The following is an 18,609-nucleotide window of genomic DNA, read 5'->3' as shown; positions in this document are numbered from 1 at the left end:
GGCAAGAATTGTCCCCGGCAAGGATGGAGAGCCCCTGGGATGGATTTCCCAGAGAGGCTGGGGCTGCCCCTTCTCTGGCAGTGCCCAAGGCCAGGTTGGACAGGGCTTGGAGCACCCTGGGACAGTGGAAAGTGTCCCAGCCCATAGCACGGGGTGGAACAAGATGAGTTCTAAGGTCCCTCCCAACCCAAACCATCCTGTGATTCCACAATGGGACATTCCACACCATCACTCAGTTGGAGAATCATTTACAGCCAGGATGAAGAAATCCATACCAAAAGAAATCGTTTGTGCAATGCAGATTCTTTATTGTGGATGCAAAGGCCACAGGCAGTGTCAGCGAGTGACAAACCAGCAGCAAGGCGTTGGAAACACGACAATCCCAAGGCAGCGGCGAGGCCCAGCCCAGGGCTGTGGTGCAGAGGTTGCCCCTGCCCAGGGCGAGCTGGGGGCTCGGAGCGGGGCAGAGCAGGGCAGAGACTCAGCCCGGGCTCGGCATGGCTGGCGGGGCTGGCAGAGAGGGGACAGCTTTTGGGGGCAGCGCGGGGAGCCCCGAAGGTGCCGGCCGAGGCTCCGCAGGGGCACCGGGCAGTGCCGGGGACGCTGCAGCTCCCGGGGCTGCCGGGCCGGCCCCGAGCAGCGGCGGCAGCTCCAGCCCGGCCCCGGCGGCACGGGGCAGCGGGGGCAGCTGGAGGAGCCCGCGGGCAGGGGCAGCGCTGAACCCCGCCGGGATTCGGGCTTTAGCAGGGCCCACAGGAGCCCCCCAGGGACCTGGAACCGCGGCCACAGATCCCAGAGCCCCCGAAACCCCCAAAGCCGCCGTAACCCCCAAAACCTCCGTAGCCCCCAAAGCCCCCGTAGCCCCCAAGGGCCCCGTAGCCCCCACGGCTGCCAAAGGCGCCCCCGGAGCCGGCTCCCACGTAGGGAGCTCCGGCCGAGCCCACGGCGCTCTGCTGCGGGAAGGAGCTGAGGATGGGCCCGGGGAAGGTGACCACCGAGGCCGGGGGCTGGATGACCACCGTGGAGTCAGGGCACTGCCGCACGCAGGGCTCGTTGGTGGTGTCAGCCACGGGGGCCGGGGTGGCCACCCCGCAGCTGGGGACGCACAGGCTGGAGCAGGACATCCTTCGGCTCGGCTGGCAGAGCTGCAAGACAAGGCACAGCCACGGCTCACGCTGAGGACTCGGTCAAAACCCCACTGCTCTCACCCACCCACTCCCCGTGGCCCAGGAATGGCTCGGGATCATCCCTGGCCTTCCCAGGAAAGCCCTGGCACGGCTGGCACGGCTCCTGCAATGCCCAGCTGTGGCAATGAAGGAAAACTCCCTCACCCAAAGCGCCAGGCTCCCGAGGCCTGGAGCCCATGGTGGAACCCCGAGCCCCCCAAGCATGCCCTGGCACAGCCGCGGCAGCGCGGGCACAGAGACCCCTCGGGAAATGCGCGGCAAAGGTTCCCTGGGAAGGAGAGAGGAGCGAGGGAGGACGCAGGGAAGGCTCGGACTCACCACAGCGATCAATGAGCAGAGTCAAGTGGGGAGAGCTGGATGGAGCCCTGTGGAGTCCTCGGACCTTTTATACACCCCAGAGTGCCTGGGGCACCGTCCAGGGGGTGATGACTGGAGCCCCAGCGAACCATGGAATCAAGCGGACAAACCTCATGACACAAACTGAATCGTGGGGTAATTGCATCCATCCTAATTGGCACTAGGAACGAGTAAAAGTGCCCTGGAGAGCCACCAGGCCCTGAAGGGACAGACTGTGACCAATCGCTGTGTGTAAGATCGTTTTTTGCTGAAGCCAAGCTCATAGCTCCAATAAACCTTGATTTGTCACTAATCCCCCACTTTGCTCATGCACAGGAGTTTTGAGAATCACTCAGGAGCACTTTGAAAGGCCGGGCACAGCCGGTACATCTGTCATTAATTCCTTTTTACGAGCTGCTAAATAGGGACGCCGGGAGGGAGAAGCCATCCCACCCACTCGGAGCACATCCCAAACGCCAAACGTGGCAGGAGCAGAGTCCCGGAGTGGGGGAACACAGGGGGACAGCAGCCCCCATCTCCACCCCAGGGGGGTCACCCCACCCGGCACAGGGCTGGGTACAGAGAGCTCTGGGAGGCAGAATCACTAAGAGACATTTTGTGCCGATGGGGGATTTGTTAAACCCCTGATTCCCCTGATGGTGGTGTGAAAAGAGGGGGAGATCCCGTGCCAGATGAATCTTCAACAAAGATCCACCTCAGCATGGATGTAGGCATGACACAGGTGGGACCAGGAGTTGGATTAACAAGGGGACACAAAAAGAGAGGAGCAAGGAAAGCAGAGAAAGGACCAAGAACCCCTCCGACCTTCCAGCCTGGGCCGAGTGCACCTCTGATTGCCCAGCTGACCCCAAGGGATGCCCAGGGGCTGTTGGCCGAGCCCCCCCGAGCCAGTCTGGCCCTGGCCTGGCCCAGGACAGGCCCAGCTGGGCACGGCTGGCTCAAGGGCACGGTGGCACTGGGGCTCGGGCTGGCAGGGCTGGGCATGGTTGTGTCCAAAAGGAGGCTTGGGATGCTTTGTCAGCAAGGTGAGGGATTAGGGACAGAGCAGGGTTTATTGGTTGTCTGAGCTCCAGCCGCACCGTGCCTGTCACGTAATGATGGGCCACGGCCGTCCCTGCAAGCGCCTCTCTCTTGTCCACTCATGTTCACACCAATGTCCACAATGGGGGGATGACAGAATTTGTCCGCGTCCCCTCAATTTATGACAGAATTTGTCCGCGTCCCCTCAATTTATGAAGTTTCTCAGCGTGAATGCATAATTACTGGAGGGGGGGTCTGCCCGCACCCCCTTTCCTGAAGCCCCAGGCTCTCTGGGCTGTATAAAAGGCCCGAGCTCCTTGCACAGCTCCATCCACACTCCTGCACTTGACTCCTCTCATCACCCAGGTAAGTGCAGCTCTCCGAAGGCTCTCGGGGATCTCTCTCAGCACAACTCCTCCCTCACACCTTTGCCTCTTTCCCGGGTGTTTTCCAGAAGCCTTTACCAGTCTCCAGGATGTCCTGCGGAATCCCCAGCTGCGGCGTGGCCTCCCCGGCCCCTCTGGCTGACACCTGCAACCAGCCCTGCGTGCGGCAGTGCCCCGACTCCACGGTGGTCATCCAGCCCCCGGCCTCGGTGGTCACCTTCCCCGGGCCCATCCTCAGCTCCTTCCCGCAGCAGAGCGCCGTGGGCTCGGCCGGAGCTCCCTACGTCGGAGGCGGCTTCGGCGGCTCCTCCGGACGCCGTGGGGGCTCCGGCGGCTCCGGGGGCTTTGGGGGATTCGGAGGTTTTGGGGGATTCGGAGGTTCTGGGGGATTCGGAGGTTTTGGAGGCAGCTGCGGCGGCTCCAGAGGCTGCGGGCCCTGCTAAGCTCCAGCCCTGCCCAGAGCCGGGAGAGCTCCAGCAACGCCCCCGGCCCATCCCCGCTCGATGAGGACCGACTGAAGGACAGACCGACAGACATCCCCCGGCTCGCCCCGCCGCCTTCCAGCCGCGCTCGGAGCCCCGCAGCGATCGCTGCGCGCTCCCGGCACGGCCCCAGCTCGGCTGCCGCTCTGCCCGCGGCCGGGACACGCGGGGAGCCCCCGGCCCGGGCCCCGCTCCGCTGCCGACGCCCCTGCCCCGCACGGCAATAAAAGCTGGCTCGCATTGCAAGGCTCTCCGGCTCCCGACTGCTCTTTGCTCCGCACCCGTTCCCAGCCCGGGCCGTTCCCCAGCGGGCTCCGGCCAGCCCCGCTCGGACACGGCACACGAGGAGCCCCGGCACTGCCCGGGCTCCTCCTGCCCGTCCTGGGGCAGCCCAGCCCCGCAGCAGAGACCCCCGACCCGGAGCCCGCCCGGCCCTGCGCCGGGGCCTCTCCGTGTCCCTGCCCGGCTCCTGCCCGCTCCGGGCTCCTCTCGGCAGCCCCACAGCAGCCCCGGGCCCCACCGCCAGCCCCCTGCCCGTGGGACGCCGCCCGAGGGCCCCGGAGCCCCGGGGCGCCGGGCACTGCCCGGGGGCGAGCGGAGCCCCCGAGGGAGCCGGCCCCGCTCGGGGCTCCGCTGGGAGAGCGAGAACAGCCCCGGCACCGCTCCCGCTGCCCCCGCATCCCTCCGACATCCCCGCCCCGCCACCGCCTCCTGCTCCCGCTGCTCCCGGCCATTCCCCCGCGGCTCCTCGCAGCGCTGCCGGCCCCGCCGCGCCCCCGCTGCGGCTGCGGGACCCCTCCGGGCACCCCCGGCCTCGCCCACCCCTCGCCAGGGACACGGCTCTGCCCAGACCGCAGCAGAACTTCCCGCAGCCCCGGGCCAATGGGGCAAACTGGCGTGGGCTTTGACGGCCCTGGTGACACAGAATTACAAGGCCAACTTTAAAGTATTATCTATTAGATGGGTAATATTAGATACATGGGAACTATTGCCTAAGATGGACAGAACATGGAATAATATTGTCTAAAACAGATCCATGTGAACTTAAAACAAATATGGAATCCCAAAGCTAGGGAGCTTTTGGTGTTTATTTGACATGAGGAAGAAACTTTCAGACAGATCAGTAGAGAAAGGAAGGGGCCTCGTGGGGGTGGGAACTCCAAGCTTCTGCTCCAAGAACTCCGCGGGATTGAACCCTGGGGTCATTCCATGGTGTGGAAAGGACACGGGGCAAGATCTGCTCGAGTCTGGCTTTTCCCAGCTGCCACCAGCTCAAGGCGGACAGGCCAGAGCACCCGGGACATGCAGCGCTCATCCTGCATTTCCCTGCACCTCCCCATGTGCCTGAGCAAACACAGCCCAGTGTGGGAGAGGTTCTACAGCAACTCCTGTGAGCCAGAGAGAAGTTTGAGAAGAGCATCCATGTTCACCTCGGAAAGAATTTCCTACCGAGGTCTTTGACAGAGAAACCAAGAAGGAAAGAAGGAAAAATAAGAGAAACCTGTAACTGCCTATTCTAATGAGAACCTTGTCTTTCCCAGCCAAAGAGTAAAGTGTAAATGTATGAGTTTTCTAAGAATGTATAAAATCATCCATGCTATAATAAAACTGGGTTTAAAGCATTCTGATATTGTGCCATGTTGCTCCGTGTTGCAACCGTCTCAAGTCCGACAGCCCAGTCCCAGAGGTGGTGTCAGCTTTGCCGCTTTGGCTGAGCATTGGGAAGAGTTTCTGCAGGAGCCTCGTGGTCCTTTCCCATCGCCACGAGGGCTTTGGGGATGTCCTGCGGCTGCTGCTGCTGGGAGAGCACGGGGAGCTGGGGGGATGTGCTGCCCAGAGGCAGCGGGCTCTGACCTGCCCAGCTGGGACACCCGGAGCCAGCTGTGCCCGGGCTCCGGGGCACTGCCCAGGGCGATTGCAGAGCCCGGCAGGCAGCCGGGAAACTGGGGCCGCGGGAAAAGGGGGGAAGAAGGAAAACCAGGAGTCAACATTGCAATGCAAGAGAGCTTTTATTGCAGGGGGAGGGCAGGAGGGGCTGGGCACGAGAGCAGGGCTGTGGCCAAGGGCTTGCCGTGGGCTGGCCCTGGGCACAGCCGGGCGAGCAGGAGCAGCAGCCCCGGGCGAGTCTCTAGGAGCGGGGCAGCAGGAGCCCCGCGGGGATGCTCAGCAAGGGCAGGGACGAGGCAGAGCTGGTTCCCAAGCTGGCACGAGGCTCCCGAGGTGCGGAGCCCGGCCGTGCCCGAGGGGTTGTGGTCCGCAGAGCGTCGGGTCGGGGTGTGCCGGGGTTTCTCCTGGAGCTCTTCTGGGTCAGAGGCCGCACTGGGGCTGGCGCTTAGCAGGGCCAGCAGTTGCCATTGAGGTAGCGGTGGCCACTGCTCCAGCCGCCGTAGCCACAGCTGCCGTAGCCCCCATAGCCGCCGTAGCCGCCATAGCCTCCACAGCCCCACCCGCCGTAGAGCCCACGGCCTCCATAGCCCCAGCCTCCGTAGCCACCACGGCCTCCAAAGCCCCAGCCTCCGTAACCTCCGTAGCCCCCAAGGGCCCCGTAGCCCGCACGGCTGCCAAAGGCGCCCCCGGAGCCGGCTCCCACGTAGGGAGCTCCGGCCGAGCCCACGGCGCTCTGCTGCGGGAAGGAGCTGAGGATGGGCCCAGGGAAGGTGACCACCGAGGCCGGGGGCTGGATGACCACCGTGGAGTCGGGGCACTGCCGCACGCAGGGCTCGTTGCAGCTGTCAGCCAGAGGGGCCGGGGTGGCCACCCCGCAGCTGGGGACGCACAGGCTGGAGCAGGACATCCTTCGGCTCGGCTGGCAGAGCTGCAAGACAAGGCACAGCCACGGCTCACGCTGAGGACTCGGTCCAAAGCCCCGCTGCTCTCACCCACCCACTCCCCGTGGCCCAGGACTCGCTCGGGATCATCCCAGCCCTTCTGAACACAGCCCCGTTCCATCGGAATGCCTGCTCACGTCCCTCGCTGCCCTCACCATCCCCAAGCCTTGCTTGCCCATGGCAATGGAGAAGACTTGGACATCCAAGGGAGCAAAGTCCTCAAGCTTCCAAAAGCCCTGAGTGCCCGGGTACAGCCCCAAATATCCCAACTCTGCACGGGCAGAGCAAGAGGAGCACAGAGCCAAAGGCTCCCCCAGAAAGCTCCAAAGATTCCTTGGGAACCTCACGGATGGAGAAGGAAGGAGGAGGAAATGCTGGACTTACCAAGTTGACAAGGCGAGTCAAGCAGTGGAAGGTGAATGGAGCTCTGTGGAACCTTTGGGCCTTTTATACACCTCCCAAAGAGCCTGGGGCATCAGGAAAGGGAGCGGTGGCAACAAAAAATCCAGGTAATTAGGAATTCCAGCTGACAAGCTTCATCAAAGAGATAATGACGCAATACAATTATAGACATCAACATTGGGGAGATTGGTGTGGAAACGTGCCCTGGACTGATTGGAGGAACAGCCATGGCTCATCATTACATGACAGCCAGAGTGCCGCTGGAGCTCAGCTCACAGCCCCAATAAACCCTGCTCTGTCCCTAATCCCTGACCTTGCTGACAAAGGATCCTGAGCATCCTTTGGGACACGGCTGTGCCCAGCCCCGCCAGCCCAAGGTCAAGTGCTGCCGTGCCCTTGAGCCGGCCGTGCCCAGCTGGGCCTGTCCTGGGCCAGGCCAGGGCCAGCCTGGCTCGGGGGGGCTCGGGAACAGCCCCTGGGCATCCCTCGGGGCCAGCTGGGCAGTGCAGCCCCTCCAGGAGGGCTCGGCCAGGACCCGCGGGCAGAGCCGGGCGGGAGGAGCCGCAGGGACCCGGCCCCGCCGCTGCCCTTCGGCCCGGCCGTGCTGTCCCCTCTGTCACGGCTCTCCCGGGCTCTGTCCCGCCGCTCTCCCCCTTCCCTGGGGGTCTGGGGGCTGCCCACCATGGGCTCTGCCCCCTCTGCTCTTTGTGCGACCATCAGGGGAGACTGGGACATGGAAACCCCAATGTCCTGCAGAACCTCAGAGCGGCAATTCACTGACGTGTCAGGGGACACCAAAACCGTGCAATGAACATTCCTGCTGGCACTGGCAGTCATCGAGATTTGGGACATGGAATGTCCCTGGATGTTGCTGGAACCTTTGGATGTCCCTGAAACATTGGAAATCCTCCTTCTCCGCCCGGCTCCGCTGGGAGAGCGAGAACAGCCCCGGCACCGCTCCCGCTGCCCCCGCATCCCTCCGACATCCCCGCCCGCCACCGCCTCCTGCTCCCGCTGCTCCCGGCCATTCCCCCGCGGCTCCTCGCAGCGCTGCCGGCCCCGCCGCGCCCCCGCTGCGGCTGCGGGACCCCTCCGGGCACCCCCGGCCTCGCCCACCCCTCGCCAGGGACACGGCTCTGCCCAGACCGCAGCAGAACTTCCCGCAGCCCCGGGCCAATGGGGCAAACTGGCGTGGGCTTTGACGGCCCTGGTAACACAGAATTACATCACCAACATTAAAATATTATTTATTAGATGGGAAATATCAGATACATGGGAACTATTGCCGAAAGATGGACAGAACATGACATAATATTGTTTAAATTTAATCCATGTGAACTTAAAACAAATATGGAATCCCAAAGCCAGGGAGCTTTTGGTGTTTATTTGACATGAGGAAGAAACTTTCAGACACATCAATAGACAGAGGAAGGAGTCTCATGGGGGTGGGAACTCCAAGCTCCTGCTCCAAGAGCTCCGCGGGATTGAACCCTCGGGTCCTTCCATGGTGTGGAGAGGACACAGGGCAAGATCTGCTCGGGTCTGTCTCCTCCCTTCCCTGCTGCCACCACCTCAAGCTGGACAGGCCAGAGCACCCGGAACATGCAGCGCTCATCCTGCATTTCCCTGCACCTCCCCATGTGCCCGAGGAACTCCAGCCCAGTGCAAGAAAGTTTTTACAGTGATTCCTGTGAGCCAGAGAAAAGTTTGAGAGGAGGATCCATGTTCCCCTCTGAAAGAATTTCCTACCGAGGTCATGGACAGTAAAACCCAGAAGGTAAGAAGGAGAAATAAGAGAAACCTGCAGTAGTGACTTCTAGTGAGAAATTTGCTTGTCTTTCCCAGCCAAAGAGTAAAGTGTAAATGTATGAGTTTTGTAAGAATGTATAAAATCATCTATGCTATTATAAAACTGGGTTTGAAGCCTTCTGAAGATGTTGCTCGGTGTTGTGACCGTCTCAAGTCCGACAGCCCAGTCCCAGAGGTGGTGTCAGCTTTGCCGCTTTGGCTAAGCATTGGGAAGAGTTTCTGCAGGAGCCTCGTGGTCCTTTCCCATCACCACGAGGGCTTTGGGGATGTCCTGTGGCTGCTGCTGCTGGGAGAGCACGGGGAGCTGGGGGGATGCGCTGCCCAGAGGCAGCGGGCTCTGACCTGCCCAGCTGGGACACCCGGAGCCAGCTGTGCCCGGGCTCCGGGGCACTGCCCAGGGCGATTGCAGAGCCCAGCAGGCAGCCGGGAGACTGGGGCCGCGGGAAAAGGGGGAAGAAGGAAAACCAGGAGTCAACATTGCAATGCAAGAGAGCTTTTATTGCAGGGGGAGGGCAGGAGGGGCTGGGCACGAGAGCAGGGCTGTGGCCAAGGGCTTGCCGTGGGCTGGCCCTGGGCACAGCCGGGCGAGCAGGAGCAGCAGCCCCGGGCGAGTCTCTAGGAGCGGGGCAGCAGGAGCCCCGCGGGGATGCTCAGCAAGGGCAGGGACGAGGCAGAGCTGGTTCCCAAGCTGGCACGAGGCTCCCGAGGTGCGGAGCCCGGCCGTGCCCGAGGGGTTTTGGTCCGCAGAGCGTCGGGTCGGGGTGTGCCGGGGTTTCTCCTGCAGCTCTTCTGGGTCAGAGGCCGCACTGGGGCTGGCGCTTAGCAGGGCCAGCAGTTGCCATTGAGGTAGCGGTGGCCACTGCTCCAGCCGCCGTAGCCACAGCTGCCGTAGCCCCCATAGCCGCCGTAGCCGCCATAGCCTCCACAGCCCCACCCGCCGTAGAGCCCACGGCCTCCATAGCCCCAGCCTCCGTAGCCACCACGGCCTCCAAAGCCCCAGCCTCCGTAACCTCCGTAGCCCCCAAGGGCCCCGTAGCCCGCACGGCTGCCAAAGGCGCCCCCGGAGCCGGCTCCCACGTAGGGAGCTCCGGCCGAGCCCACGGCGCTCTGCTGCGGGAAGGAGCTGAGGATGGGCCCGGGGAAGGTGACCACCGAGGCCGGGGGCTGGATGACCACCGTGGAGTCGGGGCACTGCCGCACGCAGGGCTCGTTGGTGGTGTCAGCCACGGGGGCCGGGGTGGCCACCCCGCAGCTGGGGACGCACAGGCTGGAGCAGGACATCCTTCGGCTCGGCTGGCAGAGCTGCAAGACAAGGCACAGCCACGGCTCACGCTGAGGATTCGGTCCAAAGCCCCGCTGCTCTCACCCACCCACTCCCCGTGGCCCAGGACTCGCTCGGGATCATCCCAGCCCTTCTGAACACAGCCCCTTTCCATCGGAATGCCTGCTCACGTCCCTCGCTGCCCTCACCATCCCCGAGCCTTGCTTGCCCATGGCAATGGAGAAGACTTGGACATCCAAGGGAGCAAAGTCCTCAAGCTTCCAAAAGCCCTGAGTGCCCTGGTACAGCCCCAAACATCCCAAATCTGCACGGGCAGAGCAAGAGGAGCACAGAGCCAAAGGTTCCCCCAGTAAGCTCCAAAGATTCCTTGGGAACCCCACTGATGGAGAAGGAAGGAGGAGGAAATGCTGGACTTACCAAGTTGACAAGGCGAGTCAAGCAGTGGAAGGTGAATGGAGCTCTGTGGAACCTTTGGGCCTTTTATACACCTCCCAAAGAGCCTGGGGCATCAGGAAAGGGAGCGGTGTCAACAAAAATCCAGGTAATTAGGAATTCCAGCTGACAAGCTTCATCAAAGAGATAATGACGCAATACAATTATAGACATCAACATTGGGGAGATTGGTGTGGAAACGTGCCCTGGACTGATTGCAGGAACAGACATGGCTCATCATTACATGACAGCCAGAGTGCCGCTGGAGCTCAGCTCACAGCCCCAATAAACCCTGCTCTGTCCCTAATCCCTGACCTTGCTGACAAAGGATCCCGAGCATCCTTTGGGACACGGCTGTGCCCAGCCCCGCCGGCCCAAGGTCAAGTGCCGCCGTGCCCTTGAGCCGGCTGTGCCCAGCTGGGCCTGTCCTGGGCCAGGCCAGGGCCAGCCTGGCTCTGGGGGGCTCGGGAACAGCCCCTGGGCATCCCTCGGGGCCAGCTGGGCAGTGCAGCCCCTCCAGGAGGGCTCGGCCAGGACCCGCGGGCAGAGCCGGGCGGGAGGAGCCGCAGGGACCCGGCCCCGCCGCTGCCCTTCGGCCCCGGCCGTGCTGTCCCCTCTGTCACGGCTCTCCCGGGCTCTGTCCCGCCGCTCTCCCCCTTCCCTGGGGGTCTGGGGGCTGCCCACCATGGGCTCTGCCCCCTCTGCTCTTTGTGCGACCATCAGGGGAGACTGGGACATGGAAACCCCAATGTCCTGCAGAACCTCAGAGCGGCAATTCACTGACGTGTCAGGGGACCCCAAAACCGTGCAATGAACAATCCTGCTGGCACTGGAAATCATTGGGATTTGGGACATGGAATGTCCCTGGATGTTCCTGGAACCTTGGAAATCCTCCTTCTCCGTCCGGCTCTGCAGAGAGAGCGAGAACAGCCCCGGCACCGCTCCCGCTGCCCCCGCATCCCTCCGACATCCCCGCCCCGCCACCGCCTCCTGCTCCCGCTGCTCCCGGCCATTCCCCCGCGGCTCCTCGCAGCGCTGCCGGCCCCGCCGCGCCCCCGCGGCGGCTGCGGGACCCCTCCGGGCACCCCCGGCCTCGCCCACCCCTCGCCAGGGACACGGCTCTGCCCAGAGCCGCAGCAGAACTTCCCGCAGCCCCGGGCCAATGGGGCAAACCGGCGTGGGCTTTGACGGCCCTGGTGACACAGAATTACATGGCCAACATTAAAGTATTATCTATTAGATTGGTAATATTAGATACATAGGAACTATCACCTAAGATGGACAGAACATGGAATAATATTGTCTAAAACTGATCCATGTGAACTTAAAACAAATATGGAATCCCAAAGCCAGGGAGCTTTTGGTATTTATTTGACCTGAGGAAGAAACTTTTAGACAGATCAATAGACAGAGGAAGGGGCCTCGGGGCGGTGGGAACTTCAAGCTTCTGCTCCAAGAGCTCCGCGGGATTGAACCCTGGGGTCCTTCCATGGTGCGGAGAGGACACGGAGCAAGATCTACTCGAGTCTGACTTTTCCCAGCTGCCACCAGCTCAAGGCGGACAGGCCAGAACACCCAGGACATGCATCGCTCATCCTGCATTTCCCGGCACCTCCCCATGTGCCCGAGGAACTCCAGCCCAGTGTGGGAGAGGTTCTACAGCAACTCCTGCGAGTCAGAGAGAAGTTTGAGAAGAGCATCCATGTTCACCTCTGAAAGAATTTCCTGACAAGGTCTTTGACAGAGAAACCAAGAAGGAAAGAAGGAAAAGTAAGAGAAACCTGTAACTGCCTATTCTAATGAGAACCTTGTCTTTCCCAGCCAATGAGTAAAGTGTAAATGTATGAGATTTGTTAGAATGTATAAATAGCATGCATATGCGAATAATACCAGGCTTGAAGCATTCTGATATTGTGCCGTGTTTCTCAGTGTTACGACCGCCTCAAGTCCGACAACCCAGTCCCAGAGGTGGTGTCAGCTTTGCCGCTTTGGCTGAGCATTGGGAAGAGTTTCTGCAGGAGCCTCGTGGTCCTTTCCCATCGCCACGAGGGCTTTGGGGATGTCCTGCGGCTGCTGCTGCTGGGAGAGCACGGGGAGCTGGGGGGATGTGCTGCCCAGAGGCAGCGGGCTCTGACCTGCCCAGCTGGGACACCCGGAGCCAGCTGTGCCCGGGCTCCGGGGCACTGCCCAGGGCGATTGCAGAGCCCAGCAGGCAGCCGGGAGATTGGGGCCGCGGGAAAAGTGAGGATGAAGGAAAGCCAGGAGTCAACATTGCAATGCAAGAGAGCTTTTATTGCAGGGGGAGGGCAGGAGGGGCTGGGCACGAGAGCAGGGCCGTGGCCAAGGGCTTGCCGTGGGCTGGCCCTGGGCACAGCCGGGCGAGCAGGAGCAGCAGCCCCGGGCGAGTCTCTAGGAGCGGGGCAGCAGGAGCCCCGCGGGGATGCTCAGCAAGGGCAGGGACGAGGCAGAGCTGGTTCCCAAGCTGGCACGAGGCTCCCGAGGTGCGGAGCCCGGCCGTGCCCGAGGGGTTGTGGTCCGCAGAGCGTCGGGTCGGGGTGTGCCGGGGTTTCTCCTGCAGCTCTTCTGGGTCAGAGGCCGCACTGGGGCTGGCGCTTAGCAGGGCCAGCAGTTGCCATTGAGGTAGCGGTGGCCACTGCTCCAGCCGCCGTAGCCACAGCTGCCGTAGCCCCCATAGCCGCCGTAGCCGCCATAGCCTCCACAGCCCCACCCGCCGTAGAGCCCACGGCCTCCATAGCCCCAGCCTCCGTAGCCACCACGGCCTCCAAAGCCCCAGCCTCCGTAACCTCCGTAGCCCCCAAGGGCCCCGTAGCCCGCACGGCTGCCAAAGGCGCCCCCGGAGCCGGCTCCCACGTAGGGAGCTCCGGCCGAGCCCACGGCGCTCTGCTGCGGGAAGGAGCTGAGGATGGGCCCGGGGAAGGTGACCACCGAGGCCGGGGGCTGGATGACCACCGTGGAGTCGGGGCACTGCCGCACGCAGGGCTCGTTGGTGGTGTCAGCCACGGGGGCCGGGGTGGCCACCCCGCAGCTGGGGACACACAGGCTGGAGCAGGACATCCTTCGGCTCAGCTGGCAGAGCTGCAAGACAAGGCACAGCCACGGCTCACGCTGAGGACTCGGTCCAAAGCCCCTCTGTTCTCACCCACTCACTCCCCGTGTCCCAGGACTCGCTCGGGATCATCCCAGCCCTTCTGAACACAGCCCCATTCCATTGGAATGCCTGCTCACGTCCCTCGCTGCCCCCACCATCCCCGAGCCTTGCTTGCCCATGGCAATAGAGAAGACTTGGACATCCAAGGGAGCTAAGTCCTCAAGCTTCCAAAAGCCCTGAGTGCCCTGGTACAGCCCCAAACATCCCAGCCTGCACGGGCAGAGCAAGAGGAGCACAGAACCAAAGGTTCCCCCAGAAAGCTCCAAAGATTCCTTGGGAACCCCACGGATGGAGAAGGAAGGAGGAGGAAATGCTGGACTTACCGAGTTGACAAAGCAAGTCAAGCAGTGGAAGGTGAATGGAGCTCTGTGGAACCTTTGGGCCTTTTATACACCTCCCAAAGAGCCTGGGGCATCAGGAAAGGGAGCGGTGGCAACAAAAAATCCAGGTAATTAGGAATTCCAGCTGACAAGCTTCATCAAAGAGATAATGACGCAATACAATTATAGACATCAACATTGGGGAGATTGGTGTGGAAACGTGCCCTGGACTGATTGGAGGAACAGCCATGGCTCATCATTACATGACAGCCAGAGTGCCGCTGGAGCTCAGCTCACAGCCCCAATAAACCCTGCTCTGTCCCTAATCCCTGACCTTGCTGACAAAGGATCCCGAGCATCCTTTGGGACACGGCTGTGCCCAGCCCCGCCAGCCCAAGGTCAAGTGCTGCCGTGCCCTTGAGCCAGCCGTGCCCAGCTGGGCCTGTCCTGGGCCAGGCCAGGGCCAGCCTGGCTCTGGGGGCTCGGGAACAGCCCCTGGGCATCCCTCGGGGCCAGCTGGGCAGTGCAGCCCCTCCAGGAGGGCTCGGCCAGGACCCGCGGGCAGAGCCGGGCGGGAGGAGCCGCAGGGACCCGGCCCCGCCGCTGCCCTTCGGCCCGGCCGTGCTGTCCCCTCTGTCACGGCTCTCCCGGGCTCTGTCCCGCCGCTCTCCCCCTTCCCTGGGGGTCTGGGGGCTGCCCACCATGGGCTCTGCCCCCTCTGCTCTTTGTGCGACCATCAGGGGAGACTGGGACATGGAAACCCCAATGTCCTGCAGAACCTCAGAGCGGCAATTCACTGACGTGTCAGGGGACACCAAAACCGTGCAATGAACATTCCTGCTGGCACTGGCAGTGGGTGGGATTAGGGAGACACCCCGAGAGTCGCTTCTCCTTTGCCCAACGTGCCGCTGCCTCTGTTTACCAGCCCGTAAAAGGGTGGTAATGACTGGGATGAGGTCTGGGGCAGCATTTCCAAGCTGCTGCAAGATGCCGGGAATTGTTCCCTGTAAGCAAAATGAGGGATTAGGGACAGAGCAGGGTTTATTTGGGCTATGAGCTGAGCTCCAGCAGCACCCTGGCTACCAACTAATGCTGGGTCAGGGCTGTCCCTCCAATTACTTCTGTCATGTCCAGGTCACGTTTTCACACCTGTGTCCCCAGTGAGGGGATCCCATGGAATTATCTTGCAACATTATCTCACTGATGAGGCTTGTCAGCCTGATTTCTTAATTACTCAGGTTTTTTGTCACCACCCCCTTTCCTGAAGCCCCAGGCTCTCTGGGGTGTATAAAAGGGCTGAGCTCCTTCCAGAGCGCCATCCGCACTTCTCCACTTGACTCCTCTCATCACCTGGGTAAGTGCAGCTCTTCAAAGGCTCTTGGGGATCTCTCTCTGTCCCATTCCAGGAAATTCCTTCCTCATATCTTTGCTTGTTCCTGTGGTGTTTTCCAGAAGCCTTCACCAGTCCCAAGGATGTCCTGCTCCAGCCTGTGCGTCCCCAGCTGCGGGGTGGCCACCCCGGCCCCTCTGGCTGACAGCTGCAACGAGCCCTGCGTGCGGCAGTGCCCCGACTCCACGGTGGTCATCCAGCCCCCGGCCTCGGTGGTCACCTTCCCCGGGCCCATCCTCAGCTCCTTCCCGCAGCAGAGCGCCGTGGGCTCGGCCGGAGCTCCCTACGTGGGAGCCGGCTCCGGGGGCGCCTTTGGCAGCCGTGCGGGCTACGGGGCCCTTGGGGGCTACGGAGGTTACGGAGGCTGGGGCTTTGGAGGCCGTGGTGGCTACGGAGGCTGGGGCTATGGAGGCCGTGGGCTCTACGGCGGGTGGGGCTGTGGAGGCTATGGCGGCTACGGCGGCTATGGGGGCTACGGCAGCTGTGGCTACGGCGGCTGGAGCAGTGGCCACCGCTACCTCAATGGCAACTGCTGGCCCTGCTAAGCGCCAGCCCCAGTGCGGCCTCTGTCCCAGAAGAGCTGCAGGAGAAACCCCGGCACACCACGACCCGACGCTCTGCGGACCACAACCCCTCGGGCACGGCCGGGCTCCGCACCTCGGGAGCCTCGTGCCAGCTTGGGAACCAGCTCTGCCTCGTCCCTGCCCTTGCTGAGCATCCCCGCGGGGCTCCTGCTGCCCCGCTCCTAGAGACTCGCCCGGGGCTGCTGCTCCTGCTCGCCCGGCTGTGCCCAGGGCCAGCCCACGGCAAGCCCTTGGCCACGGCCCTGCTCTCGTGCCCAGCCCCTCCTGCCCTCCCCCTGCAATAAAAGCTCTCTTGCATTGCAATGTTGACTCCTGGCTTTCCTTCATCCTCACTTTTCCCGCGGCCCCAGTCTCCCGGCTGCCTGCCGGGCTCTGCAATCGCCCTGGGCAGTGCCCCGGAGCCCGGGCACAGCTGGCTCCGGGTGTCCCAGCTGGGCAGGTCAGAGCCCGCTGCCTCTGGGCAGCACATCCCCCCAGCTCCCCGTGCTCTCCCAGCAGCAGCAGCCGCACGACATCCCCAAAGCCCTCGTGGCGATGGGAAAGGACCACGAGGCTCCTGCAGAAACTCTTCCCAATGCTCAGCCAAAGCGGCAAAGCTGACACCACCTCTGGGACTGGGCTGTCGGACTTGAGGCGGTCGTTACACTGAGCAACATCTTCAGAAGGCTTCAAACCCAGTTTTATTATAGCATGGATGAATTTATACATTCTTACAAAACTCATACTTTTACTCATTGTCCGGGCAAGGCAAACAAAGTTCTCATTGGAACAGGCCATTGCATGTTTGTCTTATTTCTCCTTCTTACCTTCTTGGTTTCTGTGTCCATGACCTCGGTAGAAAATTCTTTCTGGGGTGAACATGGATCTTATTCTCAAACTTCTCTCTGGCTCAAAGAAGTCAATGTAAATCCTCTTCCACACTGGGCTGGGGTTGCTCGGGCACATGGGGAGGTGCAGGGAAATGCAGGATGAGCGCTGAATGTCCCAGGTGCTCTGGCCTGTCCGCCTTGAGGTGGTAGCAGCAGGGAAGAGAGGAGACAGACCCGAGCAGATCTTGCCCCATCTTCTCATCATGCCATGGAACGACCCAAGGGTTCAGTCACGCGGAGTTCTTGGAGCAGGAGCTTGGAGTTCCCACCCCCACGAGGCCCCTTCCTTTGTCTATTGATCTGTCTGAACACTTCTTCCTCAGGTCAAATAAACACCACAATTTCCCTGGGTCTGGGATTCCATATTTAAGTTCACATGCATCCGTTTTAGACCATATTATTTCATGTTCTGTCCATCTCACGGCAATAGTTCCCATGTATCTAATATTACCATTCTAATTAATAATATTTTAATGTTGGCCATGTAATTCTGTGTCACCAGGGCTGTCAAAGCCCACGCCAGTTTGCCCCATTGGCCCGGGGCTGCGGGAAGTTCTGCTGCGGCTCTGGGCAGAGCCGTGTCCCTGGCGAGGGATGGGCGAGGCCGGGGGTGCCCGGAGGGGTCCCGCAGCCGCCGCGGGGGCGCGGCGGGGCCGGCAGCGCTGCGAGGAGCCGCGGGGGAATGGCCGGGAGCAGCGGGAGCAGGAGGCGGTGGCGGGGCGGGGATGTCGGAGGGATGCGGGGGCAGCGGGAGCGGTGCCGGGGCTGTTCTCGCTCTCCCTGCAGAGCCGGGCGGAGAAGGAGGATTTCCAAGGTTCCAGGAACATCCAGGGACATTCCATGTCCCAAATCTCGATGACTGCCAGTGCCAGCAGGAATGTTCATTGCACGATGTTTGTGTCCCCTGACACGTCAGTGAATTGCCGCTCTGAGGTTCTGCAGGACATTGGGGTTTCCATGTCCCAGTCTCCCCTGATGGTCGCACAAAGAGCAGAGGGGGCAGAGCCCATGGTGGGCAGCCCCCAGACCCCCAGGGAAGGGGGAGAGCGGCGGGACAGAGCCCGGGAGAGCCGTGACAGAGGGGACAGCACGGCTGGGCCGAAGGGCAGCGGCGGGGCCGGGTCCCTGCGGCTCCTCCCGCCCGGCTCTGCCCGCGGGTCCTGGCCGAGCCCTCCTGGAGGGGCTGCACTGCCCAGCTGGCCCCGAGGGATGCCCAGGGGCTGTTCCCGAGCCCCCCAGAGCCAGGCTGTCCCTGGCCTGGCCCAGGACAGGCCTAGCTGGGCACGGCCGGCTCAAGGGCACGGCAGCACTTGACCTTGGGCTGGCGGGGCTGGGCACAGCCGTGTCCCAAAGGATGCTCGGGATCCTTTGTCAGCAAGGTCAGGGATTAGGGACAGAGCAGGGTTTATTGGGGCTGTGAGCTGAGCTCCAGCGGCACTCTGGCTGTCATGTAATGATGAGCCATGGCTGTTCCTCCAATCAGTCCAGGGCACGTTTCCACACCAATCTCCCCAATGTTGATGTCTATAATTGTATTGCGTCATTATCTCTTTGATGAAGCTTGTCAGCTGGAATTCCTAATTACCTGGATTTTTGTTGCCACCGCTCCCTTTCCTGATGCCCCAGGCTCTTTGGGAGGTGTATAAAAGGCCCAAAGGTTCCACAGAGCTCCATTCACCTTCCACTGCTTGACTCGCCTTGTCAACTTGGTAAGTCCAGCATTTCCTCCTCCTTCCTTCTCCATCCATGAGGTTCCCAAGGAATCTTTGGAGCTTTCTGGGGGAACCTTTGGTTCTGTGCTCCTCTTGCTCTGCCAGTGCAGGCTGGGATGGTTGGGGCTGTACCAGGGCACTCAGGGCTTTTGGAAGCTTGAGGACTTTGCTCCTTCCCATGGCCAAGTCTTCTGCACTGCCATGGGCAAGCAAGGCTCGGGGATGGTGAGGGCAGCGAGGGACGTGAGCAGGCATTCCGATGGAAAGGGGCTGTGTTCAGAAGGGCTGGGATGATCCTGAGCGAGTCCTGGGCCACGCGGAGTGGGTGGGCAAGAACAGAGGGCTTTGGACCGAGTCCTCAGCGTGAGCCGTGGCTGTGC

At 62.1% G+C, this 18,609-nt stretch overlaps 6 protein-coding genes across 6 annotated transcripts; 2 read left to right on the top strand and 4 right to left on the bottom strand.

Annotated features, from left to right (window-relative positions):
* Window positions 1–659: 659 nt before the first annotated feature.
* Window positions 660–1,296, bottom strand: LOC110476921 (claw keratin). Its single transcript, XM_021542216.4, has one exon. It carries the CDS (start codon window positions 1,122–1,124, stop codon window positions 741–743), a length of 384 nt encoding a protein of 127 aa, XP_021397891.2. The 5' UTR covers window positions 1,125–1,296; the 3' UTR covers window positions 660–740.
* LOC146765429 (claw keratin-like) lies at window positions 1,254–3,816 on the top strand. The gene has a single exon (XM_085560847.1). It carries the CDS (start codon window positions 3,040–3,042, stop codon window positions 3,391–3,393), a length of 354 nt encoding a protein of 117 aa, XP_085416973.1. The 5' UTR covers window positions 1,254–3,039; the 3' UTR covers window positions 3,394–3,816.
* A 1,773-nt stretch (window positions 3,817–5,589) lies between these two features.
* LOC144247771 (claw keratin-like) lies at window positions 5,590–6,503 on the bottom strand. The gene has a single exon (XM_077789352.2). It carries the CDS (start codon window positions 6,224–6,226, stop codon window positions 5,765–5,767), a length of 462 nt encoding a protein of 153 aa, XP_077645478.2. The 5' UTR covers window positions 6,227–6,503; the 3' UTR covers window positions 5,590–5,764.
* A 2,552-nt stretch (window positions 6,504–9,055) lies between these two features.
* On the bottom strand, window positions 9,056–10,968 carry LOC146765428 (claw keratin-like). Its single transcript, XM_085560831.1, has one exon. The coding sequence runs from the start codon at window positions 9,750–9,752 to the stop codon at window positions 9,291–9,293; it is 462 nt and encodes a 153-aa protein (XP_085416957.1). The 5' UTR covers window positions 9,753–10,968; the 3' UTR covers window positions 9,056–9,290.
* A 1,191-nt stretch (window positions 10,969–12,159) lies between these two features.
* On the bottom strand, window positions 12,160–14,114 carry LOC144247798 (claw keratin-like). Its single transcript, XM_085560830.1, has one exon. It carries the CDS (start codon window positions 13,258–13,260, stop codon window positions 12,799–12,801), a length of 462 nt encoding a protein of 153 aa, XP_085416956.1. The 5' UTR covers window positions 13,261–14,114; the 3' UTR covers window positions 12,160–12,798.
* A 621-nt stretch (window positions 14,115–14,735) lies between these two features.
* Window positions 14,736–15,609, top strand: LOC144247796 (claw keratin-like). The gene has a single exon (XM_077789423.2). It carries the CDS (start codon window positions 15,148–15,150, stop codon window positions 15,607–15,609), a length of 462 nt encoding a protein of 153 aa, XP_077645549.1. The 5' UTR covers window positions 14,736–15,147.
* The last annotated feature ends 3,000 nt before the right edge of the window (window positions 15,610–18,609 follow it).

This window comes from Lonchura striata, chromosome 25, assembly GCF_050655825.1.
Source record: "Lonchura striata isolate lonStrDom1 chromosome 25, ASM5065582v1, whole genome shotgun sequence".
In the NCBI taxonomy this organism is placed as follows: Eukaryota; Metazoa; Chordata; class Aves; order Passeriformes; family Estrildidae; genus Lonchura; species Lonchura striata.
Note: the sequence above shows the minus strand (reverse complement) of the source record. Positions and strands in the feature narration are given on the sequence as shown.

Bases quoted from the DNA above. Each gene is read 5' to 3' on its own strand.
- LOC144247796 (XM_077789423.2), top strand. From the start codon at position 15,148: ATGTCCTGCTCCAGCCTGTGCGTCCCCAGCTGCGGGGTGGCCACCCCG.
- LOC146765428 (XM_085560831.1), bottom strand. From the start codon at position 9,752: ATGTCCTGCTCCAGCCTGTGCGTCCCCAGCTGCGGGGTGGCCACCCCG.
- LOC144247798 (XM_085560830.1), bottom strand. From the start codon at position 13,260: ATGTCCTGCTCCAGCCTGTGTGTCCCCAGCTGCGGGGTGGCCACCCCG.
- LOC146765429 (XM_085560847.1), top strand. From the start codon at position 3,040: ATGTCCTGCGGAATCCCCAGCTGCGGCGTGGCCTCCCCGGCCCCTCTG.
- LOC110476921 (XM_021542216.4), bottom strand. From the start codon at position 1,124: ATGTCCTGCTCCAGCCTGTGCGTCCCCAGCTGCGGGGTGGCCACCCCG.
- LOC144247771 (XM_077789352.2), bottom strand. From the start codon at position 6,226: ATGTCCTGCTCCAGCCTGTGCGTCCCCAGCTGCGGGGTGGCCACCCCG.